Source organism: Balaenoptera acutorostrata, chromosome 2, assembly GCF_949987535.1.
Source record: "Balaenoptera acutorostrata chromosome 2, mBalAcu1.1, whole genome shotgun sequence".
NCBI classification, from domain to species: Eukaryota; Metazoa; Chordata; class Mammalia; order Artiodactyla; family Balaenopteridae; genus Balaenoptera; species Balaenoptera acutorostrata.
The window spans coordinates 104,890,141-104,911,647 of NC_080065.1; the positions used below are offsets into that span (position 1 = coordinate 104,890,141).

The following is a 21,507-nucleotide window of genomic DNA, read 5'->3' on the forward strand; positions in this document are numbered from 1 at the left end:
AAAAAAGAATGGAGGCAGAGAGAACACTTAGAAAGTGAGAGATGATGGTGGTCAAAGTGAGGGGGACAGAAATAGGATTCTAAATGTATTGAAGGGAGAGAATCAAAGAACTTGGTACCCGCCTGGGTATGAAAGATGGTAAAAGAAACGCTAAGGATACCTAGATTGCTGTCACTTTCACCTCCTAAATCTCTCTCTGCTTCTCCCACTTCTCTCCATCTCTCCACCACCACCTTAGCCTAAGCTACCATCATTTCATTTGAACTACCACAACAGACTTCTAACTAGGTACCTGCATGTCCACTCTGACCAACTTTAAAACATGCTCTCCTATTATGTCTGAAGTTATTTTTTCCCAAAGTCAACCTGATTACCAACCTGATTATGCCAAATCCTTCTATTTTAAGTTCTAATGGTATCACGTATGTTTCATCTGTAATGTTTATCACATATAGTTGCAAGTGTACATTTATTTGTGTGGCTTTTTGACTATTGGCTGCCCTCCCCACCAGCTAGGTTATATGCTCCGTGAGGGCAGAGTCCAGATTTACTTCCATTCTCCATTTATTCACAACCCTAGCAGAAAGTTTAGAAGTTAGGAAGTAATCAATAAATATTCATTGTCAAATTGCTGGTGACCTCCTCAGGTGATCAACTCCACATCCAATCAAACACCAAGCCCACTCCCTACATATCTCTATAATTTCTCCACTTATATCCATCCCCATGCCCACAATCCTATTCAATCAACCACGGTCTCTAACCTAGATTATTACAACAGTCTCTTAGAAAATCTCCTTCTCTCTATCTCATTCCCTTAAAATCCAAGCATTACAAACATGAGCCAGAGTTGATGCTTTCTAAAATCCATGTTTGATCATATAATTCTCTCCTTTCAGTCCTTCAGTGGTTATCTATTGTCTTTAAAATAAAAGCCAAACTTCTTCACCTGACCACACACTGCACACTGCCTCAGATTAAAAAAAGGGCTGTGTGAAAACTTAGGCTGTAACACTAAACTGAAGACTCAAACTGAGACAGTGGAGCAGGAGGACACGGAACTCACCTCCCCACCAACAAACACATCAAAAATACATCTACATGTAGAACAATTCTCACCGAAAACTAAGTGCAGACTAACAGAAAGACCTGTACAACCAAGACTATAAGAAAGACCCACCGGTAATTGGGTAGAAAGGGAAGAAAAGCGATCAGGTCAGGACCTGTGTCCCTGAGAGGGGACTCAGAGGAAAAAGGAGATTACACGGGAAGAGACCTTCCCTGGGGAGTGAGCAGTTCAAGCCACACATTGGGCGCCCCAGCCCTGGTGTCCAACAAGGGGAACACGAGTCCCCTTGGCTGGTTGGAGGGCCAGTGGGATTAACAGGAGGGCTGTGGGAAGCCTGGACTCCGGGAGCACGTGAACACTTACGTGCCCCTGAGGCAGGGCAGAGAGGGCAGACTGAAACCACTTGGGTAGCTGACTGGTTTCCTACGACTGCCCTGGTCCCCAGCCTGAGCTGAGAGAACACGCCAGCACCATGTGCCTCATGTCGCAGCTTCACACTCTGGGCTGCCATGATTGAGGAAAAGGCTCAGCCATGAGACACTGAGGAGGTTCAAACTCTACATGGCAACTGAGCAGCGAGGGGGCAGCAATTACTGGTGGCTGCACAGGGGCCCCAGATCTCTGATGGTGGCCATGCCAAACGAAACCCATGCTCCGGGAATATTACTCAGCCATAAAAAGAAACGAAATGGAGTTATTTGTAGTGAGGTGGATGGAGTTAGAGTCTGTCATACAGAGTGAAGTAAGTCAGAAAGAGAAAAACAAATACTGTATGCTAACACATATATATGGAATCTAAGGGGGGAAAAAAAAAGGGTCATGAAGAACCTAGTGGCAAGACGGGAATAAAGACACAGACCTACTAGAGAATGGACTTGAGGATATGGGGAGGGGGAAGGGTAAGATGTGACAAAGTGAGAGAGTGGCATGGACATATATACACTACCAAACGTAAAATACATAGCTAGTGGGAAGTAACCGCATAGCACAGGGAGATCAGCTCTGTGTTTTGTGACCACCTAGAGAGGTGGGATAGGGAGGGTGGGAGGGAGGGAGATGCAAGAGGGAAGAGATATGGGAACATATGTATATGTATAACTGATTCACTTTGTTATAAAGCAGAAACTAACACACCATTGTAAAGCAATTATACTCCAATAAAGATGTTAAAACAAACAAACAAACAAAACAAAACCATGCTCTGACCGTCACTGATTACCCACACCTGCCCCTCTTGCTCCACCACTGCTCCCCTCTGGAGTAAGGGTGCCAGTGCTGGGAGCGGGGGGAAGCACACACTTAAAGGAAACTTAGCCAGCTCAGACCCGACCCTCAGGGCTTCTGCTCCAGCAACTTGGGACCTGCCCCCGCACCAAATAGTGGGGTAACAGCCACTAAGCAGAGGGGAAGCTCTACCTAACATCTGGCTTGGCCCTACCCCTCCATCTCCAGCCCCACCCCCTACCAAGATGACAGCTGCCAGCACACCTTGAGAAAAGACATAAGTTGTGCTCACATCAAATCCAGCTCTCCCATCAATGCCACTGGGCACATGCAGACTGTATAGGGACATGCCCACAAAAGAACACCCCTTCAAGACCACCATAGGTAACTATTTCACCAAATTTCAATAGATAAAGAAATAGATAAGCAAAATGAAAAGACAGAGGAATCTGTTTCCACTGAAAGAGCAAGAGAAAACTCCTGAAAAAAACAACTAATGAAATAGAAATAAACAATTTACCAGATAAAGAATTCAAAGCATTAGTAATAAGAATGCTAACTGAATTATGGAAAAGAATAGCTGACTACAGTGACAGTTTTAAGAAGGAGCTAGAAAATTCTAAAAAGAACCAATCAGAACTGAAGAATACAACAACTGAAAAGAAAAACACACTGAAAGGAATTAACAGCACACTAGGTGATACAGAAGAACACATAAGTGATCTGGAAGATAGAAAATGGAAATCACCCAATCAGAACAGCAAAAAGAAAAAAGATGAGAACATTTTAAAGGATCTTTGGGGTAACATCATGCATACCAACTTTCCATTATAGGGGTCCCAGAAGGAGAAGAAAGGGAGAAGGGGGTAAAAATATATTTAATGAAAATTATGGCTGAAAATTTCCCAAGTCTGAAGAAGGAAACAGATAGCCAGGTACAGGAAACACAGAGGGTCCCAAACAAGATGAATCCAAACAGACCCGCACCAAGACATATCATAATAAAAATGGCAAAACTTAAAGAGAGAATTCTAGAGGCAGCAAAAGAAAAACAAAGAGCATATACAAGGGAATGCCCATAAGGCTATCAGCTGATTGTTCTGCAGAAACTTTGCAGGCCAGAAGGGAGTGGCATGGTATATTTAAAGTGCTGAAAGGGAAAAACCTACAACTTAGGATACTCTGCCCAGCAAGATTATCCTTCAGAATTGAAGGGGAGATAAAGAACTTCTTGAATAAGCATCAATACTAAAGCAACCCTAAAAGAAATGTTAAAGGGTCTTCTCTAAGTGGAAAAGAAAAAGCTATAACAAGAATTAAGTATCTATAGAAAAGAAAAAATCCCATTAGTAAAGGCAAATATATAGGGAAGGCTGAGGCTCAACCACTTAAATAAGCTAGTACAACGACTAAAACAAAAAAAATTGTAAAATCAAGTATAACTACAATAATCAGTAAAGGGATAAACATGAAGATGTAAACTATGACATGAAAAACACAAAGTATGGGGGCTTCCCTGGTGGCGCAGTGGTTGAGAATCTGCCTGCCAATGCAGGGGACACGGGTTTGAGCCCTGGTCTGGGAAGATCCCACATGCCGCGGAGCAGCTGGGCCCGTGAGCCACAATTACTGCGCCTTCGCGTCTGGAGCCTGTGCTCCGCAACAAGAGAGGCCGCGATAGTGAGAGGCCTGCGCACCGCGATCAAGAGTGGCCCCTGCTTGCCACAACTAGAGAAAGCCCTTGCACAGAAACGAAGACCCAACACAGCCATAAAAATTAATTAATTAAAAAAAAAACGAAAAACACAAAGTATGGGGGAAGCGAGTAAAAAATGTAGAGCTTTTAAAATGTGTTTGAACTTAAGGGACTACCTGGTTTAAAACAAATAAACACAGTCATAGATCAACATCTATGAGCCCCATGGTAACCACAAATCAAAAATCTACAACAGATACTCAAAAACAAAAGAGAAAGGAACACAAGCAAAAGAAAAGCATGAAACCACAAAGGAAAAAACTAAAAGAAGAAGAAAAAAACAGCGAAGAACTACAAAAACAACCAGAAACAAGTAACACTAACACTGAAACAGAATTATTCAGCATTAAGCAATACGAATTTTTTTTTAATCTCAAAAAAAATTAAAGCACAATTCTAGCTATTTGCTGACCTCTACATTATATAATGTGAAATGAAAAAGACTTTTTTTTAATTTTACCACCTTACATGGTCAGTATATAATTAATATTCTGACATCAGAGTAGCAACATAAAACAAACATATCAAAGTAAAGTGAAAAGATAATGAGAAGATTTACTGAACAAGTAAGATATTATTGAGAAAAATAAACTGATTATTAAGACAGCCTTGGTTTTACTTACTCTAAAAGAAAATAGAAAAAAGTTAATTACAAGACATTCTGTATCTTTTAACATTGTTTGCGTTATGAAAAACAGTACCAATACAAATACCTGAGAAAAGAATGAAGAATCATATTCATGGGAATCATAACTGATTATACACAATCACTAAGTTTAGGACACACACAGAATATGCTCCTTTCAATTGTTGACCAGATGTTTAGTATTTTGAAATAATTTATTAAATAAGACTATTCAAATAGGACAAAGTTTAAGGCAACCAAAATAGGTAGTAGTTAACATCAATCTACTCTAATGGCTGACATGCACATGAATAACTTATAATATAGTTTATTTAGGTTGCTCTATGCCAGTTTAACACATTGACACAGTTTGGAAGGTTAGTCAGAAAATAAAACGATCAAGAACTCACCTGCTCTGGGAAGTGGTTTATATAACTCCAAGTACTGCTCCCCATGAAGAACCTACGTTAGGGTAAGCAAAATTTTATTAGTAGACTTTCTTTTTCCACAGCTTCTTCTGTGGATACCGCTAATCACAAGTGGCATTTCACTGTCCACACGTTCACGCGACTACTTCCCCCAAACTATCTGTCTCAATTTGGCTCCCACTTCTTAATTATATGATTCAGAAATAATCAGTCCCCCAATCTAAAGACTGTCAGCTCTCTAGAATAGAAAAGATACATTTGTGTTCTTTCTTGACATTCATAAATTTTTGTTGACTGATAACTGTGGATTATTTGCCAATGGAGACACTAAACTAGGCGTATTTCCAGTGCTCGTCACTGCGCCTGGAACACAGCAGGTATCCAATAAATATCTATTGAATAAAAATGAACAAATAGGTCAGTACTAGTAAAGTAATTTCAGGTCACACCTGCCAAATACAAATGACACAACCAAAACATTAATAGAAATCTTACAACCACATTCAAGTAAAAGCACTGCCAATGTCAACATTTCCTTAGTGTAAGAGTAAATACTAAAGACCCCGTGCAACATCAGAGCCACTTAACTTCAATGTATCAAAGCAAGAATATAAAAATATATGTAGGAATACAATAGGACAGTAAAAACAAAACCTGACCCATATATCCGAATGACCACACTCAACTGCTATGGGACAGTTTAATTCCCAGTCTTCCTCAGAACCCAGAAGGGAAAAAGAAAAGGGGTGAGGGTAGTGATGGGAGGACAAATGAAAGACTGCCTCACTATCATACGACCTGGAAGCTCAAGGTTAGGAAGACTGGGATTCAAATCCCAAGACGGCTATCATTCCCAGTGACAGATTTTGAACACTATTCATGATTTCCAACTCCTTCCAACTCTGAGGAAGAATTCTGAAACATTTACTTTAATTGTTTGTACTGACATTACCCAAACAGAAGAACTGTATGCAACAAATACCATGGGAGAGTGACTAAAACAACAAACTGCCTGGCATCTATTCCTTGCCTCCCTCCCAACTTCATCGAATACTTTAATAAAATAACCGTAGATTCTCATAGACTCAGAGCAGCAATGAGCTAATCGATCCTCCAGTAAATGGGTTCTCCAATCAGTCAAAATCACAGAAATCAGTTCAAAAGTCTACGATTCAACAGTTATCAACTGGACTCATGGCCTGACCCTCACTTCAAGAAATAAAATAACCCCAAAGCCTTCTCACAATTGTTTGCTCCTCCCTTCTTGAAACCATTTATTCACTTTGCTTCTCAAATACCACACTCTCCTGATACGCCTCATACCTCACCAGCCACTCCTTCCAAGTCTCTCTTGCTCACTCCTCCTCATCTCTTCCACCTCTCACCTCTCACCAAACTCAGGCTTTTCTCTACTTACGTTCACACATGGGTGATTTCACCCAGCCTCATGTCTTTAAATCTCACTTAAATGCTACCAATCCCAGTAGGGCCTCCCCCGCAAACTCTAAACTCACATATTTAACTGCCCACTGTATACCTCCACTTGAATGTGTACTAGGCATCTCAAATCTGTCCAAAACCAACTCCTGATCATCCCCACCTTAAAGTAACTGTATATATCTATTTTATTATACATAGTAATATATCATACATGTTACTACTACTATACATGTTAAATACATTGTACGTAATTAATTCTAAATATATGGGTATATATGCATATATATCATCCCAGTTAACCAGACCAAAAACCTTCTTCCTTGACTCCTCTTTCTTTCCATGCATATCCAGACTAGTGCTGGAATTACCATAATCAACTCCAAACTGGTTTCCCTGCTTCCATGCTTGGCTCCCATAAATCTATTCTCCACAGAGGAGCAAAAATGAGCCTGTGAGTGAACATAGCCAGATCATACCACTCCTCAGTTCAAACCACTACAAATGGCCTCCCATGTTAATCAGAGTGTGAGCTGAAATTCTTACGATGACTACAAGGCCCTCTTCTCCTACCACTGCCCCCTTGCTCATTCTATAGCTGTATCAACCCCCTTGCTGTTCCAAAAACAAGGTAAATATGCACCTGCCTCCAGGCCTTTTACACCTGTTCTCTCTGCTTCAAATATTCTTCACTCTTGCTCCTTCATCACTATCGTCAGGTGAGGATTATCATACCCACTTTATAGATAAGGAAACTGAAGCTTAGAGAAGTTATTTACCCTTGGTCAAATAGCATGTAATGGCAGAGAGAGAATTAATAACATTATGCCAGGGTTATGGACTGTACATAATTATTGTTGTCTTCTTTTTGCTTGCCTTTTCAACTAACTCTCTACCCTTTTTTTCTTTTTAAGAAAAATCAAAAGACATGCTAAATCTTTATCCTTGAATCCACCACTATAAACTATTGTATTAAGACACCACACACACACACACACACACACATACACAGCATGTGACATTTACCAATCATATTTAAAGAAAGAGAAGAAGAGCAAAATAAAGGTTTCTTATTATGCATACCTTTGCCAAGTTGACTGAGAGCCCAGGAATCTCTGCTAATCCTCCACCCATTATAGATTTCTGAGCTAGAATAACTCCGAAGGTAGGCAAACAGGAGAAATCAGAACTCCCTTCATAAATAAATTTCAAATCTTTCGGTTCCTTGATAGATGCTCCCACTCCAAGGGCATACATAATAGTGTCCAGTTCCGTATAAGAAGAAGAAAATGGAGGAAGTTTATGGCCAATAGCTCCAGCCTATGGAACAATTGTAGAAAGTTATTTTTTTCACTGATATTCTTGTCAAATCTTTAAATTTCTGACTTTTCAAAACTATTAACTGCTACATACTTAGCTTTGTGAACAGAATGTCATTTTACTAAATCTGATAGGGTATCATAATTGTTTCACTATATTTTTTAAATAAAATCAATTATAATGTATGGAAAAAGACTTCATTTACAAATAAGTACTTTTTTCTTGCCCGCTTCTTGTTAACAGATAGTATATCTCATTTTCAACTTTCCTGTCTCTGATGATGGAAAAGCCTATTAATACAGTGACTGTTAGCTACTCAAAATTACAAAAAATAAAAAACTTATTATAAACAGGGATAATGAATGGCTCTATAAGATCTATTTTATAAAAGTCAGTAGAAACAGATGAGCAAAACACTGCTTAATGCTTGTAAATCAGACTCCCTCATAATGGTTTTGGTTATAATTAGATTTTACCATAAGCTCCTACCCAGGACTGTCCTTTATCTAATTGGATATTGTATTTTTCTATTTAGTGATGACATGCCTAACTAATTTGTGAAGCATATTTTAGGTTCTAAAAGAATCATGTCCAATTTTTGATCACTTTCATTCTAAAGCAAGAGTCAGCAAACAACAGCTGAGAATTAAGAATGGTTTTTACATTTTTTTAAGAGTGGTCTAAAAAAAGAAAAAGAAGATTATGTGTCAGAAACAGTACGTGGTCCATAAAGCCTAAAATATTTACCATCTGGCCCTTTACCAAAAAAGTTTGCCAACCCCTACTCTAAAGTAAAATCACATTTATAAACTGATCATATTCTCAGGGTTACAATTAGATTGTTTATTTCATCACTATGTCTCCCCTGAGTCACAAAACACCACAACTGAATGTGTCAAATGACTTATTTCTTATTATTTATGCACTATAATTTTTTTAAAAAAAAGAAGTACTGGACATAGTTAATCAGCAAACTTCACAAGAGCTATAACCACAGCTCTCTTAGAATTTCTGACACAATGGGAGACTTTTTACTTGCAGCCATGTTGAAATATTTCCAAAATACAATCTGTCAATGCTTTTCCTTAAAAGAAATGACTCAAAAGAGGCACTAAGTTAAATATCCTTTTCTAAAGAGTTAGAAAGTGACTGAAGGACGATTATCAAAAATGCTCCAAAAACCAAAAAATACGCTTGTTTATTACACTGAAGAAGAGAAAGTAAAAGTTACATTTAATATTTTAGCTTTACGTTCATTCAAATTTTATAAACATTCATTACATGTTCTATAAAGTTTTATGGTCACTCACCTTTCCTATTTAACAATAAATTAATAGCTTGGAAAAGCATTTTTTGCATAAAAGAAAAGAAAAAAGAAAAAAAGGAAAGAAAAGAAAAAAGTCTCCAAAGAAGGCAAAGCGTTAGGCTTTCTCTTCAACTTACAAATCCTGATGTAGCTGTTGATGTCACATTACTGGTATGATTTGCCGAAACTCCTCCATCTGAATCTATTTTATTTAGAGCTTCAATTATACCGTCAATTGAGTCTAAAAAGAAAGAATAAATAACAATAATAATGCTTTTTTCCATCAACAGACGAATGGATAAAGATGTGGTACATATATACAATAGAATATTACTCAGTCATAAAAAAAGAATGAAATAATGCCATTTGCAGTGACATGGATGGACCTAGAGATTGTCATACTGAGTGAAGTCAGAAGGAGAAAGACAAATATCTATGATATCACTTATATGTGGAATCTAAAAAAATGGTACAAATGAACTTATTTACGTAACAGAAACAGAGTTATAGATGTAGAAAACATACTTATGGTTACCAAGTGAGAGGGAGACAGGGAGGGATAAATTGGGAGACTGGGATTGACATATAAACACTACTATATATAAAATAGATAACTAATAAGAACCTACTGTATAGCACAGGGAACTCTACTCAATACTCTATAATGACCTATATGGGAAAAGAGTCTAAAAAACAGTGGATATATGTATACGTATAACGGATTCACTTTGCTATACAGCAGGAACTAACACAACATTGTAAATCAACTATACTCCAATAAAAATTAATTAAAAGAAAAATCAGTCCCACTAGGGTGTGGGAAGAGCATCTGCATATGTGAAATATCTAGCCAGTTATTTTACAGTGCTATTTAAATAGTGACCCACAGGACAAACTTCCAGATTTTTCCTATATAGTTGAACTATATTTCATTTGTACTGAAAAAAAATTTAAATCATGAATGATTCAAGTCAATCAACTTCAGGATAAATAAGGATGAACGAACTGAATTTTCTCTTTAGGATCACTGGAATTTAAATAAGACAGAGTGCTTTGGTAAACCTATTACATAAAGATCATAAAAGCATCATCTTTCAAATATCCTAAAGAGCTAATATTCTCCTGGTGAAATCCAAATAAATGTAAGCTATTTCCAAAAAAAAAAAAAAAAAAGCTTTTGTTACAGACGTGACTAAGAAAAGCTACAATGCTTTAGACAATCATTCCTATAACATCCAGCAAGCCTGCTGCAGAACCTTCGCTGGCATTCATGAACTGACTGTACGATGTCAGGCTATTGCAGGAAAAAATCGTGAGACTCTGAACAGACCAAAGATAACTGGGTGTTTCCAACATACTCTCCCCACGTTATGATTCCAAAGAGGCTCTGAGCTTTGCAGTCTTTGAGTGATTTTTACAACTCTGTAAAGTCGGATCCTTGTCCACAGATGTGCAATTTCCATCTGGTGGAGGGACAACTAATTTTCCTTCTCTCCCCACCATCACCCCTCCTCCAGGATGCAACAATGTCAAGATTACCCCCCAGGTCTCTGTACAGGTAACTTGCTCAGAAAATATTACTGAAAATTCTTCCAGAGAAAACCACCATTATGACCAGTGACTATGGACAGAATTCAGAAGCTGCTATTCTGGGGTCTGAAAGGTTAATAAAGGAGATTCACAGAGTATCCACATATGCCATAAGGTTCCAAAAGCTCTGGGACCTTTCTAACAAACCTCCTTCTAAACTCAGACAAAAACTATAACTAAACTACAGAATGTGAGATGACCAGGGCTCTCTGCCATTCCTGGTGACACGAGGTAGGTTTCTTGCCTACCAATCTTCCTCTTACCACCCCATTTAGGCTGCTGCCTAGATGGGAGGCTATTTAACTGAAAGTAACCTCGGTACAGGCCGGCGGTACTGCACTCAAAGACAGACCACCTGAGTTAACTCTTGGCTCAAACACTGAGAAAGCTTGGGCCACTTACTCAGCTTTTCTGGGATTTAGTTCCATCATCTGTAAAATGAGAATGGTGAAATGGGTGCTTGGAAAGTCGTGATTCTACAGAAAGTGTAAGATTGTTTTTCTAACTGTACTTCAAATACTAGGGGTATCTTTTCATTTATAACTATATAGTTCATTGTTAGCTTTTTCTTTATATTAGTCTAATACTTTTAAGGCAATAAAATGGAATTCTGACCTCAGAGAAGAGTTTTTAAGACACTTCTTCCTTTTTCCTTTTCCTAATTTTCATTGATAGGTGATTGCTATTCGGAGACTAAATTTATCTCAAATATCAAAAAAAAGAATACAGAAAATGCTACCGCTAATGACATAACAATCATGTTATCCTCTGATTGAGAAAAGTACAATGAATATTTCAGTGAGTGTACCAGCAGACAGGAAAGTAACATTGGGATTAAAAAAAAAAAAAAGAAAAGTCATTTTTCAGATATATTCCTCTGTCAAACATTAAATATAATACTAGGAAGGGAAAAAAAGATTTTTCTATAAAATAATCCTGATTCATGATCCTTCCCAGAAAGGTCCTTTACATTTCATATACTATATACATATGTGAGTTATACTAGAAAAAATAATGTGACTTTTATTGGCCATCTCTTCCTGTGGCATATCATAGATGATTCAATAATTCAAGGTAACAAGCATTTACTAAATCCTTTCTATGAGTTCAGCACTATACTAGCACCAAATACAAAAGGACATACAAGATACATTCTCTGCCTCCAAAGGAACTTACTATGCAGCTAAGAAACCACACACTTATGAAACAAAAGCAGTGGAAAGCAGTCATGATTAGATGCTCAAGTTGTAAGAGTTCAGCTAAGAAAGAGATCAATGAAGCCCAGAATATCTGGGGAGGTTTTGTTGAACATCTGGGGCTTGAGTTTTTCTAAAGAAGCACCGAGATTAGCAGAGGTGATAAAAGGAATAAGAGGCATCTTAGAAAGGCAGAGAAACAGTAGCAAAGACAAAGTGCTAAAACAAAGCAAAATCTATTCACTAGAGAGAAAAGACCTAAGCCTAAATAATATAAGACTTAAATAAACTTTTGGGGAAATAAAGAAAAATCAGGTCAGACAAGGAGCATGTGATTAGATAAGGCAAGACTTTGAAACCAACCACCAGATGGGGAATAGATGCATTGAGCACAAATGGGTAAACACCTCCTACCGTCCTCTCAATCACACATATACCAAAAAATCAGGATCATAAGAAAACTGAAAAACTGACAGTGGGAGTAACATACATACCTTAAATTGGAGAGTTCTAATACCTACTGGAGCAGAAAATGTGCTCTAGATGATTTGAGCATCTAAGTTATCACAATTAAGAAGACAATTCCATAAGAGAAGAGAATGCTTTGTTGCCTCTGATTCCCCAACCAGGACTGAACTGACTTGGGACTCTTTACCTTGAATTCTCTGAGGCTTGGTGGCATTATCAAAGTCACAGATCTTCGTCCAGTTAGCCTTCACCGCCTCAGGAGTCATTGGCTGAGTCCTCTGTCTTACAATGGCTCCAAGGGTCCGCTCCCATCGTACTGGTTATAGAAACAAAACTAAGATACTGAACACACAGTTTAAGAGCGAGACAGAAAGCAGAATTCATGAGTCCCCTGCATTTTTTTTTTTAACTTCAAGAAAAATGGAATTTGGAAAAAAGATTCTAACTTCTAAAGATTTTTACTACAAAATTTTTTTAAAAGAATAACAAACCCATTAGGATGTCAAATTTCTTTTTCTAATATTTGAAGCTGAAGGGAAAACCTCTCCCTCCTCTGACTATGCCAGATACTACTAAAGGTAAGATGAAATGCTGAATCAGAAAGTTAAATTATGTATAATCACACCAAAAGACTGTCTTCATCACCACAGATCACTTAGATAATACACTTTAAGGTAACAGAACAGAGTAGAGCTTTGTTGAATAGCAAACTGAAAACTAGTGGTGATAACAGGCCAAAGACTCCAGATAATCAAATTAATATATCAGACAACCCCACATAATTCTCCCGTTTCCTCCCTTTGCTCTTCCTCCTTGTCCATGGGAAGTCAACTAGATTGCCCAGATTCACAAAAATCATCATTGCTGCATAAGTTCCATGAAGATAATTTTTAACATTGTGTCTTTTTTAAAAAGCCTGAGGAATAAACAGAACCTTATTTAAACAGAATGGTCAGACTTTGATGATTACTAAATCGAAGATTTGTCCTGGGGAATGACAGAAGCTTCTAGAGATTTCTTATTGATAAAGTCCCATATACAGCTTTTATTGCAACAACTGATCTTCCTTTCTTAAAAGATGTCATAAGACACTTAAAAATGTTTGAATAAGTTACTTCATAACTTAGAGAACAGTCATTAATAATATTCTACAATATGTTGTAACAATGTCATCCAGTAATGGCAGCCTTTTAAATAATTCAATTAATTTTGATACCAGCATCCAACTGAAAACTTGAATTGGGATATTGGAATGTTCACAATTTTTTTTAAACACCATAAAGTAATTATCCAATCTGGAGCTCACAAGGTTTAAGAACGGGGGGAAAAGAGGACTTAAGCCAGATGAATTTACTGTTGGGCTGAAGGAGAATAATTTCTATAGATCAGCTGCAATTTCTCTTCTAGAAAGCTGTCCTGTGTGATTCCCCACTGTCTCCTTCTGATGTCTCATGCTCCAAGGAAGAAAAGAATCACTGAGAGAATTGGAGAACTTGCCTAGGACAGAGCTCTTCCCATCTTCAAAAAACGCCCTCCCTCCCACTCACTACTCTGCTGAACAAGCATGTGGGGTGCCGGAGACATGGGAAGACAAACATCAATATAAAGAGAGACTGTGCTGTCTGAAAAAACAGCCAGTTCTGAATAGGACAGGACAAATATTGAATAAGCACTGCTAATAGGAAAAAAACTGAAAAGATCCTTGAAAATACCACAGGCCTGCAGGACAACTTCCATGTTTTAGAAGACCTGTTGCTATTACAATGTTTGAGTTTGATTATGCGTGCACTAAATCCAATGGTTCGGCATTTGACAAGGTCTTTACCCAGCTCTACCTGGATATGCAGGTTTAAAGATATGGAAATAATGTATGGCAAACCAAAAACCAAAAGGGACTTACATTTTCCAATCCATCCTGCTCCAACCTACCAAAAAGAGGAGGAAGAAGTTATACCATCTAATGTGAAATTACTAATAGAATTTTCATGAAATTAACAAAACAGGCAGCTATCTTTTTACGAGTATCAGAATGCTAGATGACAATGGATGAAAATAATGCAGCTCTACAAAACTCCGTTGGCCGGCATGACTTTGCACTATTCATGTTATCAGAGTAGAAAAATAAAGCAACACAATATAGCAGAAATGCATGTAGTAGAAAAGCATGACTTTGCACAGAAACCAAGGTGCGATACCAGTTCTTCTACAGACTAGCTGTCTGATTCCTGGTCAAATAATTTGACTTCCCTAAACTCAAGATTCCCCTTATATAAAATCAGGATAATAATACACTCTTCATGAAGTAACCATGAAGGTTAAACAATATAAATACCAAATTTGCCCAGCACATCACTTGAAATACATGTCCTTCTAGAAAGACTTAATGAATAAAAAAAAATAAAAAGCAAAGAAAAATAAAGCCAGGATTTGACTTAATGAACTACATATACTCATTTTAATGAAACACCTTTATATAGAAATGTGGCAAATGACCAAATACATTAATCACCGTCCAGAAAGATGGTATTTTTTCTAGAAGCCATTCAAGGAAATCCTCAGAAGAAAATGTCTGATGTAAGAAAATCTGTTTGTCATATCTTCAAACACCACAACTACAGTGTTCCACATGCATATAATAGAAGAAACTGTACCAGCAGACAGCACACTTCTCAGTGGCTCTACGCTCAAGGGTATGGCTTTTTAATCACTCATTCCTTTACATATATTAACAGGACAATCGGCCTTGATGCTGTCAGAGTAGTTAAAGTGGCAGTGGTACTGATAACAGGAAAGAAAAATATCATCTTTTATCATATTTGGGGAGTGAAGCAACAAGCTGCAAACTCCTCGCAGGTGCTAGAAACGACAGCTCCAGTCGATCCAAAAAATCTCTATCTGCCACTCTAGATATCTATCAAAACTTGGCAAACAAAGTGTCAATTTACATTCAAGGTTTAAGTCAGGATATTACACACCGCTCTTACTGTATTTTGCACTCAATCTCACACAGCAAATGTCCCTTACTAAAACTGTTCACAATATAGTAAAATAAAAGAACAACATACAAAACTTCATCTACAGCATTATCCTAGTTATCTGTGCATGTCTGGGTATGTGTGTAAATTGTATACTTAAAAAAAAAAGACTACTCGTGTAAAATGCACACCTAATAAAAGACTGGAAAAGAATATCCATAAAAATATTAATAGGAGTTATCTCTCGATAGTGGTAATGTGGGTGATTTTTATTTTCCTCTATAAACTCCCCTATATATTTGAAGTTTTCTACAAAAAGCATATATTATTTTTGTTCACAGAATTAATAACAAATATAAATGTAAAAGACAAAGAATTTTTGTTTAATTCCTTAATGAGATAAAAGACAGGCAGACCAAATTTGGAGCTCCACATGGCTTGATATTATTAAATTTCTCTTCTCTAAATCTAGAGTTGTAAAGTTCTTTCCACCTCTAATTTTCCACAATTCACAATCAACAACTGTGATTAAGAAAGCAGAGGTGCCTATCTCTGCATAGACAGGTGTAGACTGTTTTTCATTTACTAAAGAGCTTTTTATTCAAATACATCAGGCTAATATATCATTCACTTCAAACTGAGCCAGGTAATTTTGCTACCAAGAAATATCTTTGGATATCATGTATTCTGCATGCAACAGGTTTATTATTATATTACCACAAAGACTCAAATAAAGGGGGGTGGTCTAAAATATAACAGTTTATGCTAGAAAAGAAAAAAGAGATCAAACTCAAATGAGGACCAAAAAATATATAAATCAGCATAAGGAAATCTAAAGGGACTTTGATTATAGAGTGAAAACTGAACCTCACTGGATAGTAGGATTATGTGTGGTTTTTATTTTTATAGCAAACTTGTAAAGCTTTGCGATAGGGAAACATAGCAAAGTTTATTTTTAAAGTTAATACAAATAATTTGTGTTTACTGATCTATCATACCCAGACTGAATTCCTGCTATACTGATATAATAGTTAAAATTGAGGGGTGACTGCTAGGTATGCTAAGAGTTTAAAAATATGATCTCCAGTTCTCACAACAAAACCCCAAGAAAACTAAAACTCAGGGAGGTTAATCTGTACAATATTCCAGCGAGCCAGCAATTACCAGAGCAAGAAATCAAAACCTGGCCTGGCTGACTTTAAACCATCACCTCTGTCCCTTCACTTTACTACTCAGCATCTCTAACCAAATGAGACTTTCTGTATCTGACTAAACACATCAAACCAGCCAGTCACATTTTCATTTGACAAGAATATCAGAAATGAAGAACTAGGGAAGAACAATTTACAAAGTTGCTGTTACTTTCTCAAAAAAGGACATTAGTCATACTTGTTCCTTAATTATAACAAATACATAATATTAAAAAATATACAAGTGATACCAACTGATGCAGATTTTTACAAATGTGAACAACTGGAAAATACTGATTTTTGAATCATTTTTTATATTTAATTACACAAATATTGCTTTGGGAGAAAGTGCAAAGGTGCAGAATACCTCAAACAAGCCACCATTTTCCTCACAACTCTCATGGCAAAGCCAGAGGACCAGGGGTGCCACGTAATCTGGCTTCAGAGCTTCCAGAAGATCTGAAATAAATAGCCAAAAAAAGAAAAAAAAATCTATCAATAAGAATATATACATATTCAATCAATCATTTTACTTTCTGAAAATTCCTCACTTATAAAATTATAGGTTCAGAGACTTTTTAAATAAATAAGAAAAAAATTAGATATACATAAATAATTAGTATTAACATCCAAGGCTTTTAGAAGAATCTTTTCATCCCAATGGATATATTCAGGCTTCTAACATAGAAGGCATCAGATATACCTTTCCAAGATGGGTAACATACTGTTTAGAAGACAAGTTAAAGCTGCCTTGGCAAAGACTGGTGAGCAAAGGCATACATAGCATAATGAACTTAGGTACCATTCATTCCCAAAACTATTTTGCTCTCCCAGAAGCTAGAAAACTACAAAACAGCCTTGACAACTGTAATGGCAGTAAGATGATGTAAAATGGACCTTGCAACCGTGACTGATGAGTCACAAAGTGTAAGAAATATTTTCCTGCTGCATACCTTCTGTGAGCAACTTAACAGAGCAGAAAGGTACTACACAAGGAGCATGAACACCTAGATTTTACTGCTGGCCCTGCCATGTAGGCAATTTAGGGCATTGAGCACAGCGCTCAACTCTCTTGGACGTGTGTCTGCATCTGTAAGATGGTAATTAAAATGCGTTACCTGCCTATTCTACTAAGTTGTTGCAAGGCTCAAAGGAGACACGATTTGTAAATACATCTTATAATCTTTAAAGAATCAAATAAATGTAAATTTTAACTGTGAAGGGACAAAATACAGTTTTATATTTTAAAGTGACAAAGATGACATTTACAGTCCCTGTAAATTAAAGAGCAGCTCTAAGAACCTTTCACTTTACAGTATTCCTGACCCCAGAAACTGTGAGATAATATATACTTGTTGTTTTAATCCACAAAATTTGAAGTAATCTATTACACAGCAGTAAATAACTAATACAGCTTGGGAAGTTAGTTCATGGGTATTCATCCTAAGATTATGTTTCATTTCATGTAAGAAACATGTAAGTCACATACATGACTTTCCATTTTTCAAATATATTTCAAAGGGGGAAATGAAATTGCAAATGTCTCCGCACATTACTCATAACACCTGGTTCTTTAACAAATAATTCCTTTGACAGCCTGTAAGTTAATATTTCAGAGGAAAAGAGGAAAAACGCTGAGGCAAAATAAATTTTCGGCTTTTTCTAAACTATAAAAAAGTAATAAATACCAAAATTTAAAATAACAGGAATTCAGAATCTGAAGGGCTTTTAAAAATGATCTGTAACAACTCTCTTCCTTTACAGAAGAGAAAGCAGGTCCAGAAACTTAAATTATTTGTCTAAAGTAGATCTTATTCTCCAAACATCTTTCACTAGGGTTTGGTGGACATAAAAGATACTACATTAAACAGTGACCTAACATCTCTAGAGGTCAAAATTAATGGAAGCTACATTCCCAAAGGAAAGCAAATTTAAAAGCTCAAGTTTTCAATATTTTCTTGGAAACTTGCTGCTTCCCCAAGAAAGTCTACAGCCAATGGCAAAAAGTGACTCAGGTAGGAGTCTAGCACAGAAATGATAAGCATAAAATTCTAAATAGTGGTTATCTCTTGGCATGAAGCAGAGGAACAGAATAGAAGGTATAAAGTTAGATGCAAGTAATGTTCCAATTCTTGGGTTGAGCAGTGAGTTCATGACTATGCATTACATTTTGATACTTTACTTCTTGCCAGTAACCTACACTGTTGTGCATATATATGTAGCATTATACTTAAATAATCCAGTTCTTTAACAAGAATTCCTTCAAAAAGATATGAGAGTATAAAGTTTTTTTAAAATAAGGGACTTTTTTAAATGGCCCTGTTGACAAAAGAAAAGGAAAAAAAAATTAGATCTCAGGTACAAATAGCTATTCTACACTAAAGCAAACTGGTTAGGCACAGCTCTTAGGAAAAGCTAGCAAGTACATACTTGGTATTACAAATCCCAAGTTCTAAAATGAATGTTAGCTCAAACGTGGAAAGTAAAATGGTACTGTGAATAAGCATTTGTATGCCATGAAGCAGCTAATTCTAAAGTAATTTCACTCATCAATTGTTTTGTACTGTTTCACAGAAACTATTTTTAAAGTATTACAGATATTTTCTTTTTAGATATATGTTAAAACCAGGAGTATCAAAAACCATACAGTTTTCCACCAGTCAAGTATTCTATTTCTTATATAACTAAATAAATAAGCATTGGCTCTCAATCATACATTTAAATTTTTAAATTTACAACTTTATATTTCATGTTTTCAAAGAACAAAGTTGGAAGACTCACATTACCTGATTTCAAGACTTACTATAAAAATATAGTAATCAAAACATCATGGTATTGGTAAAAGGACAGGCCCATAGATCAATACAACAGAACAAACAATCCAGAAATAGACCCACACATACATACATGGTCAACTGATTTTCCACAAAAGTGCAAAGGCAATCCAAATCAAGAATGAGGAATAGTCTTCAGGACAAATGAACTCGCAGTTTCTTCAACAAATAATTGGCACTTTTTCAAAAAGGAGAATGAACTATCATATGTTAAATAAAACTTAAGAGATACAGTAACAAAATGACTGTGAACCTTGTTTAGATCATTGTGGAATAAACTAACTCTAAAATGATATTTTTTAGATAACGAGGAAGTTTCCATATAAATTTGGTATTAGACAATGTTAATGAATTATTTTATTTGGTGTGATATTGGCATTGTGGTTATAATGTCCATATCTGTTAGAGACACATTTCCAAGTATTTATTAGGTGAAATGCAACATCTAAGATTTGCTTTGAAATGTTACAGAGAAAAAGGGAGAGGGTAACAAAATAAATAAATCAATAAGACAAAATCATTTTGAAATATGCCCAGAGCATTCTGTTCTCCTTAACAAAGGCCTATCCTCAAGGGAAGCTACCAGAGCCTTATTTGACCTAAGGGAAGAGCAATTAGACTAGTGGAACCCCTCTAGCCTTCCTGTCTCAAATAACGGGAGAAAAAAAAAAGGCTAAAAAACTCTACTGAAGCTCAGAGTCCAGAGACTTTGACCTGCTAAAAAACTTGCGGATTTAATCATAAGATTATAGAACACTTCCCCTCGCCATAATTTACAACCACTTCAACAGGCCTCCAGTATAACAACAGTGGATTACAACTGAGAGAGCTGCAAACACAAAGAGTACCTAGGGAAACCCAAAGACAACAGGGGACACAAAAACAACAACAAAGAGGAAAATGTAGCCTCTGACACCAACAGCTACAGCAACCAATAAACGCAACCTAACTCCTAGCCAGATAAACATGAAACCTCACAATAAAGCTCTGTATACCACACTTTCTACTACCCCAATACATCATGTTCAGTTTTCAACAAAAATTTCAAGGCATGCTAAAAGACAAGAAAAGTACAGGCTGAGGAGACAAAGCAAGCCTCAGAACCAGCTTGAAATATAGCAGAGATTTTGGAATTTTCAAACTAGGAGTTTAAAATAACTGTGATTAACATGCTAAGGGCTCTAATGGAGAATAGTGGACAACTTACAAGAACAGATGACTACTGTAAGCAGACAGAAGGAAATGCTAAAAAAATCAAAAGGAAATGTTAAAAAACAAAAACAATATAACATTTTGAAATGAAAAAAGAAAAATCAGTAAGCTTGATTTGAATATATGTCAATAGAAACTTCCCAAACTGAAATGAAATGCAAAGAGAAAAAAGGACAAAAAGATAAAAGGGAATAGAATATCCAAGAACTGTGGTATAATTACAAAAGATACATTGAGACTTCCCTGGTGGCGCAGCGGTTAAGACTCCACGCTCCCAATGCAGGAGGCCCAGGTTCAATCCCTGGCCAGGGAACTACATCCCGCAACTAAGAGTTTGCATGCCACAACTAAGGAGCCCACGTGCTGCAACTAAGGAGCTTGCAAGCCACAACTAAGGAGCCTGTGAGCTGCAACTAAAGAGGCCCACCTGCTGCAACTAAGACCCGGCCCAACCAAATAAATTAATCGATTAATTAATTAAAATAAAAAGATAGAACAGGCACATAATGGGAATACCAGAAGTAGAAGAAAAAAAGAAAACAACAGAAGAAATATTTTAAGCAGTGATGGCTGAGAATTTTCCAAAGTTAATCACAGATACCAACCGCAGATCCAGGAAGCTCAGAAGACATCAAGTAGAATATTGCCAAAAATCTACACCTATTATTATGCATACTATATTCAAACTGTGGAAAAAACAAGGAGAAAACCTTGGAGGAACACAGAGGGGAAAAAATACCTTATGCATAAAGAAACAAGGAAAGAATTATGTCAGACTTTCCTTCAGAAACCATGTAAGCAAAAGAAGAGTGGAGTGAAAGATTTCAGGTGTTGAAAGAAAAAAATTACCCACCCAGAATTCTGTACCCGGTGAAAT

The 21,507-nt window shown here is 36.6% G+C and overlaps 1 protein-coding gene across 1 annotated transcript in view; it reads right to left on the reverse strand.

Annotated features, from left to right (window-relative positions):
• LOC130707158 (peroxisomal multifunctional enzyme type 2-like) overlaps nt 1–21,507 on the reverse strand; it is a 96,702-nt gene that overhangs the window by 19,336 nt on the left and 55,859 nt on the right. The window contains exons 10-15 of the mRNA XM_057540380.1: nt 16,952–17,043; nt 14,320–14,344; nt 12,607–12,735; nt 9,303–9,406; nt 7,623–7,859; nt 5,085–5,136 (exon numbers count right to left, since the gene is read on the reverse strand). Of these exons, the coding sequence (XP_057396363.1) occupies nt 5,085–5,136; nt 7,623–7,859; nt 9,303–9,406; nt 12,607–12,735; nt 14,320–14,344; nt 16,952–17,043 (639 nt within the window). The remainder of the gene's footprint in view (nt 1–5,084; nt 5,137–7,622; nt 7,860–9,302; nt 9,407–12,606; nt 12,736–14,319; nt 14,345–16,951; nt 17,044–21,507) is intronic.